At 51.5% G+C, this 7,500-nt stretch overlaps 1 protein-coding gene across 1 annotated transcript; it reads left to right on the top strand.

The window, feature by feature from the left end:
* Window positions 1–87: 87 nt before the first annotated feature.
* On the top strand, window positions 88–3,899 carry si:ch1073-459b3.2 (growth arrest-specific protein 1). The gene has a single exon (XM_060071362.1). It carries the CDS (start codon window positions 1,434–1,436, stop codon window positions 2,208–2,210), a length of 777 nt encoding a protein of 258 aa, XP_059927345.1. The 5' UTR covers window positions 88–1,433; the 3' UTR covers window positions 2,211–3,899.
* Window positions 3,900–7,500: the final 3,601 nt, after the last annotated feature.

Here is a 7,500-nt window from a genome sequence, read left to right as displayed (position 1 = left end):
GGGGAGAGCTGTAAAATACATTGATGCTGAAACCTCTCTCCATTGATAGGCCCCAGTGCGTGAACAATCTCCAGCCTTGGAGACACTGGGCCGCTGCATAGCCAATCCCACACAATTGGGGTGAAACGGGCCAGAAAATACCATTCTCTGCTGTCAATCGGGGCTTAAAGCTGCAGAATGACGAGCGGTGGGCAGCGCCGGAGGAAAGGGCGACAATTAGGGAGAATTTAGAGGAGGACGCGTCGCCCTGCAGTCCTCTCGCTGCTCTGGATCTCTAGAAAGGGGGACTAGCCTACTTTAGAGAGGGAAGTCACCAGGTCTCCCCCTGCTCTGGATGTCTGGAGAGAGGGACTAGTCCAGAGAGAGACGGGGTGTTGTTCTGCAGAAGGTCGGAGCAGCGGTCTGCAGATGTGATCTCCTCGCATCGGAATGTGTTCTGACGGCTCCTGAGCAGATAGGACAGCCTACTGCCCGGACCACACACACACACACACACACACACACACACACACACACACACACACACACACACACACACACACACACACACACACACACACACACACACACACACACACACACACACACACACACACACACACACACACACACACACACACACACACACACCCCGGGATTCGTACACTCAACCTTATAAACATCTCGTGCATCTCATCATATACCGTATGGAATTGCCAGAAAAAAACAACATGTTGCTATAGAAATGGGTCCTGCGGCTGAATCCCGGTTGTGGACCAATGGGAGGCCCGTATTCTAACTAAGAGAGGGGGAGGAGAACTTTCCTTTCTGTGTTTCTGCAGGAGGAGGGGTACTGTGGGGAAATGCTCAACGGAGCGTGAAGCGTAACTGCAGGAGGGACAAAGGCACATAGCGGGAGAAGCGGGACAGACCCACAGCTCCGACCGTAAGAATCCACGGAATACGCGCAGGGACGTTCGGGTCCGACACGGAGGAAAACAGTGAAACCCGTCCGGGATCCCACAGCCAGGAGGATGACTATGTGTTTACGAACGGAGACGTGGACGGTAACTTTGCAAAGAATGCGTGTCAGCGGTGGACCGGGGGCTATTGGACATGGAGGAGCCCGGGACAGTGAGCACTGAGGCGGGGACACTCTGAACAGAGGACGCCCTCTCTCCACCGAAGAGAGGACACACTCCACGGAGGCGGCTTTCCACGGGACTGGAGTCCAACTTCCTCTTCGGAATAAGTTTTCCTGGGTTCGCCAAACTTTTTTTTGAATTTGCAAAGTAACGGGAAGCGCCTGATCGGAGCCGTGAGTCCATTGGATTATAATGAGGGGTGCGAGCGGGACACGAATTAACACATAGTGGAACTCCTGGTCACACAATGAGCCCATCTCTGCGGGGGTCCAGGCGCGCGTCACGCAGCTAGAACCTCAGTCCGACAGCATGAAATGTGGGTGTAGCGCCGTGGCGCGGCTCCTGTGGGTGAAGCTGCTGGTTGTGCTGCTGGTGGTGGAGGTGGTGGTGGACGCCCAGCTCATCTGCTGGCAGGCAATCGTGCGGTGCCAGGACGAGCCGGCGTGCCACCTGGCCTATGGTCAGTACCTCGCGGCGTGCGAGGGGAACCTCAGGGGCACGCGGAGGCAGTGCCCGAGCCACTGCATCAGCGCCCTGATCCGGCTGAACCACACCCGCACCGGGCCGGACCTGGAGGCCTGCGACTGCGCCCAGGACCCCGAGTGCGTCCGGGCCAAGCAGGCCATCGAGCCCTGCCTTCCCCGCCGCCACCCGAGCGACGCGGGCGGCATCGGCTGCACCGAGGCCCGGCAGCGCTGCGAGGAGGACGGCAGCTGCCACTCCTCGCTGACCGCCTACCTGTCCTACTGCGGCCAGCTCTTCAACGGCCGCAAGTGCTCGTCGCGCTGCAAGGCCACCATCCAGCAGATGCTCTTCATCCCCAACGGCGCGCTGCTCAACCGCTGCGTGTGCGACGGCGTGGAGAGGCCCTTCTGCGAGGTGGTCAAGGAGAACATGAGCAAGCTGTGCTCCCTCGGAGACCACGGCGGCCACTCGGAGCAGCCCGAGGTGGACGACGTGTACGAGGACGAGGACTACGACCCCAAGAACGACCGAGAAGAGTACCCGGACCCCCACTCAGGGGCCGGGCGGCTGGCCTTCTGTCTGCCGTTGTTGTACTGGCCCCTGGCTCGAATACTAGTTTGAGGGCCCCTGGATGCAACGGCGGCTGAAGGGGTTCCCTGACCTAGATGGGCAGCAGGGTGATGGTGGGGGGCAGACTGCCGGACCCCCCCTGGACTTTGAATATTTAATGGAGCAAATGAAGGAGCTCTTCAGGTCCCACGGAGACGGCAGATCTTCTGTGAGGACGGATCGTTGTACAAGCGGACGCTTTAGCTTCTATTCCCTTGAGGAACGACCGGTGATGTCAGTCTGGTGTCATGGTTGGTGAGGTGCCTGCCGGCGCCAGAACCTCAGAGATGGACTGTGTTCCCGGGGCCCCGCGCCGCCGTTGCCCGGGCCCCTGGTCATCAGTGTTTCGGTGTGTTTGCCGTCACCTAAACAGCCCAGCAGTTTGTTTAGCTAGGTCTCAATGGCCCTTGGAGTGTGGCTTTATTAAGACTAAAAACAAACAGGGGGGGCCGGCGGCCGCTCAGTGTTTGCTCTCCACTCCGTCTCGGCCCCCGCTTTGTAGACCACACTTCAGATATCTGTGTCAACGGGCCAGCAGGACAAACAAGGCTCTGTGATCAGCGCCGTCAATGAGCTCCAGTGCCTCTCGCTGCCCTGTCTCCCTGGATGACATGTTTTTATTGATCTTTTAGCACCCTAGCACCCGTCACAAATACACACCTCCCCTCCAAGGGCTCCCCTGATGGGGTCCCCCCCCCCCCTGTGGGGTACTCACCCTTCGTAGATATTTATGGAGCTTTGTCCAGTTCACAAAGTGCACACGGCAACAAGATGGACTATTATACAATACGAAAGAAATACCTCACACACGGCCAGGAAGAAGGCTTTCTCCTCAAGTGGCCCTTCCATAAGAATGTAGGAAAGGGTTCCCGTTTCAGAGCGAGCTGCGTGTGAACACATGAACCAGGTCCGTGTTTGAGACACAGAAACATTGGACTCCATAGCAGCAGGAGCCGAATACTGTTCGCTGAATGTGTTTGTAATAACGCATCACGCTTTGGCATGTACTTCATGTTGTTTGTAGGAGCGACTTCACGGAAAGTGTTTTAGTTTCAGGGCGATTCAGAAGGCTGGCTCAGCATTTGTTGAATACTTTGAAAACTATCCTGTGTGATGGTCCATTAGTAATATCTACTTTTGCAGAGCTTTCCTCTCTGCCCCTGTTTATATCTTTATGCCAGAATTTTCAACCGTCGACCACTGCCTTATTATAGTGAAGTGCCTTGCTCATGGGAACCTCAGCAATAGTAAACTCCTCATTGACTTCCTATCGGAATGATAGACTTGTCCTCTTTCCAAGCTCACCCACAGTGAAACAAAAGAAGGCATTCTGTTCCTCTGATCCGTAGTAAAGAAGCATGTTTCCTGTCATTCAAGTGTCTCTAAACTATCTCTATTTTCTTATGAAGCTCATGAATGTTTATTTCAGTGTGTGAACATCTAGCGGTTAATTAAAGGGAACTCGTTGATATTTGTTAAATTATGAAGGTAGAGATTGGTGAATGTATATCACACTTATATGCTGTACGTCGTGTTTACTTTAATGTTCAAGTTGATACAATAACACATTCTATTAGCAGTCTGATTTTATACACAAGGTCCTAAGTAACACAATGCTTCATCTGGATGCTGAGAAAACGCCAGAGCCCTCTCCTCTGTATGCATTTGCTGTTTTTGTAATAAACTGTTTTTGAACTGTTATAGTTTGTTTCTCTAATGTACATAACCAGCCTTTACAGAAACACAGAGTTGACCTTAGGAATGACAAAGGCAGATGAGACTTTAAGCAGAGGAACTTTCTAAGTGAACAAGTTGTTCACATTGGACCAGAGCCCTGGTGAAACCTTACTACTGTAGATAGGGAGGGTTCATTGTGATGGAGCAAACTGGAAGAAAAAGCTTCATTAACGTCCACTTGGCATCCTCAAAGAGCTCTATTCTCTCTCTCTCTGCCCGCCTGTTTCGGTCATAATGCTGCTATTGTGTAATACCTAGGGGATTAAATGTGTAACCTAAACTGGCAGGAATTTCAGCTCTCCATTCCGGAACACATCCTCATTGACTTCCAGAGATGTTGGTGAGATACAGTCCCAGCTGCGGGTCGAAGGATCCTCCACTCATACCTAGGGCAGAGACCAGCTACCTGTCATAATGTTTATATTTCATACGTTCAGTGGAAGCCACTGCATGCAGTAGAGTTGGCTGCTTGTCTTTCCTCCTCCCTGCCAAGGACTTCAACTGTGGTTTACTCATTATTTGCCGAAGTATTTACGAGTCATTAGCAAACCGTAAAGCGGGGTGTCTTGAGTTGGAGTCGTTTGGCTTTAGTGCCCGGCTGGTGCAGAGTTCACACCTGGTGTTTTGATTTCGGTTTTACGCTCGGAGTTTGGCCCATTTTCCTGGTTGGTTCCCAAAGCTTGATATTGTTAACCTAATTGTGTTAACAAGTAATTTTGTGTATAAGAATATTGTATGTATTTGTTTGAATTGTAATTGTATTGTAATAATAATCAGCATTCATTATTTGATCAGTTTGATTTGGTTAAGGAATTTAAATGGTCCTCTGTTAGTTACACTCAGTAGGACAGAATGAAGACGGTTCTATGAAGTTCTATGAAGAAATTTCCATAAAGTTCTATGAAGACGGTTCTATGAAGTTCTACGAAGATGGTTCTATGAAGTTCAATGAAAACGGTTCAATGAAGTTCTATGAGGACAGTTCTATAAAGTTCTATGAAGACGGTTCTATAAAGTTCTATGAAGACGGTTCTATGATGTTCTTTGAAGACGGTTCTATGAAGACGGTTCTATGTCTGGTCCAGATCAGTATGGGGCCATTCCTCTATCCATGTTTCAAACTAAAGTACACCAGCGCGCTCTAGTAGATGCAAAAATTGTCATGTCATTAACAAATTATTTTGGTATGACTTTCGTATTCCCTAGGGAACGTAGATGCCATTTTCAGACGTCTCTGACTTGACTGTCTCTCTCCATGACCACAGGAATGTTTTCCACTGCATTTTCAATTTCAATTGTGAAACAAAATAAGAGAGTGCAAAAGAGAGACTTTTTAAACTTACAACACACTTCAGTTGAAAGCTTCAAAGTGCTGCGGAGAAACACACACACGCATACACACACGCTTACACACACACACACACACACACACACACACACACACACACACACACACACACACACACACACACACACACACACACACACACACACACACACACACACACACACACCCCAAAGGGTATTTTTCATTCTTTTATGTGGGCAAGAAGTAAATAAAAGATTTGTCCCAGGCTACAGTGGTCGTCTGAGTTGTGCTTTACTGTAGTTGTTGGTTGGAGTTAGAAACCTCCACTGCCTCCATCTCCACCTCCCTCCCATCAAGCCCCCCCACCCACCCCCTCCAAATACCCCCACCCGCTTCTGGGAACCAAATCAAAACAAACATGAGCCGAGCGGTCTGGGGCTGGGGGGGCGGGGGGCGGCTACAGAGGCAGCACTGTGCTGGAGCCCATTTTCTAAATTATCTTTATTCAACGTTCCTTTGGAACAAACCCCTAACCCCCGCCCCCCCTCTCCCCCACCGCCCTCCCCCCTCCCCCCCAGCCCTCCAGCGCCCGACCAGTAAAGTGGGAATGACACAGGGATTTGCGGAGGAGCGTCTGCAGCCCCGGCCGCACAATGTTCCATTCACAAAGGGAGCCTCGCGCCGCGCCGTGGGGACGGGCCGGGGAGTCAAGGGCGGCCATGACGCTGTGCCTGGAGCCCCGACACAGACCCCTCTCTCCCTGCTCAGATACCCCACTCTTAGAGGGGGAGGCTTGGGGCCACACCACTCTGAGACTGGGGCCCACATCACTCTGAGAGGGGGAGACTGGGGGCGAGAGACTGGGAGAGAGAGAGAGAGAGAGAGAGAGAGAGAGAGAGAGAGAGAGGGGATGAGAGGAAGAGAGATAGAGGGGGAGAGAGAAGCCTAGCTTAATAATTGGTCTCGGTGGAGCCCCAGTGCAATTGAGGCCAATTAAACCACAATGCTGTAAGTTGTGGTTTTGAAAAATGGGAATCTGGGGGGGATGGGGCTGTGCTTCTCAGTGCGTTCATGGCAAACCTTTGTGTACATTTATTAGTGTGTGTGTGTGTGTGTGTGTGTGTGTGTGTGCGTTTGTGTGTGTTTGTGAGTATGAGAGTGAGAGAGAGAGAGAGAGAGAGAGAGAGAGAGAGAGAAAGAGAAGGAGAGACTCCGATCAAGGGTTGTACAGATACAAAGATAAATCCATTCTAACATAGATAAAATATAGATAATAGAATCAAACACAGACAGAGTACTCAGGGTATTGATTTGTTGTTTTGGTCTGGTGTAAACCAGTAGGGGAAAGAGAGGCATGAAGCCCAGAAAGATATGATTTGATTGATAATGAAAGAAGTCCTGCTCCAGTCCCCAGACCACTCGGAGCCAGGTTCTCGTGGTTCCTGGATTCAGGACTTGGAGCTTGGCTCCGCCGGAGAACACACCATCATGGTTCGAGTTTCACAGCCCTCTCTGGAGAGGACAGCAGTTTACTGCCGGGGAAACTCCGTTAAATCTGTCGCTGTATGAGCACGTCTTTGTGATTTCACAACCGGGTTGAACGCATTGTGGTTCAATATGCAAAGTGCCATGTGATTTACTTGACCAGCTGACCTTAGGAGGAGCGGCAGGGCATGAGGGGCCCTGGGGTGGGGGGCAATTAGCATACTCACAGCTCCCGGGGGGGGGGGGGACCATGTAGAGATGCTGTTTAACCCCTCTCCTTTTCATTACTCTTTAAATTGAAGGAAAGACACATTCAAGGACTTATTGCAACACGGGTAATGCATACAATTTTGTATGGTTTGAATCCTCAATATGGGCCAATATGCTTTATGTAAAGCCTTATGAGTATAAGGTCAAAGGTCAGATTGTATACAAAAAAACACAAATGCTGGCGCGGCCGCAGATGAGTGCAGCTGAGCTGAGAAAACGAGCAAAACCAAAGCAAATATCACAAATTAAATAAATACTCCAGAAAGATTCGAGTCGACGGGCCGTATTATTTTCCAGCCGTGTGCCGGGCCGGAGCATAAGGGCCCTCAGTGTCGGGATGGCAGCCTGCCGCGCGGCTTCCTCTGCAGCTGGGCCCACAGACCCCGCCCGGACCGGTCCCCTGGTCCTGGGGCTGGCCCGGGACCAGACCCCGCCCGGACCTGTCCCCTGGTCCTGGCCCGGGACCAGACCCTCCCAGGACCCGGCCCCCGGTCCCGGGGC

The sequence above is a fragment of the Gadus macrocephalus genome, chromosome 14 (assembly GCF_031168955.1).
Source record: "Gadus macrocephalus chromosome 14, ASM3116895v1".
Taxonomy (NCBI): Eukaryota; Metazoa; Chordata; class Actinopteri; order Gadiformes; family Gadidae; genus Gadus; species Gadus macrocephalus.
This window is presented reverse-complemented; position numbering and strand designations above follow the sequence as displayed.

Coding starts and splice junctions, on each gene's coding strand:
- si:ch1073-459b3.2 (XM_060071362.1), top strand. CDS start 1,434: ATGAAATGTGGGTGTAGCGCCGTGGCGCGGCTCCTGTGGGTGAAGCTG.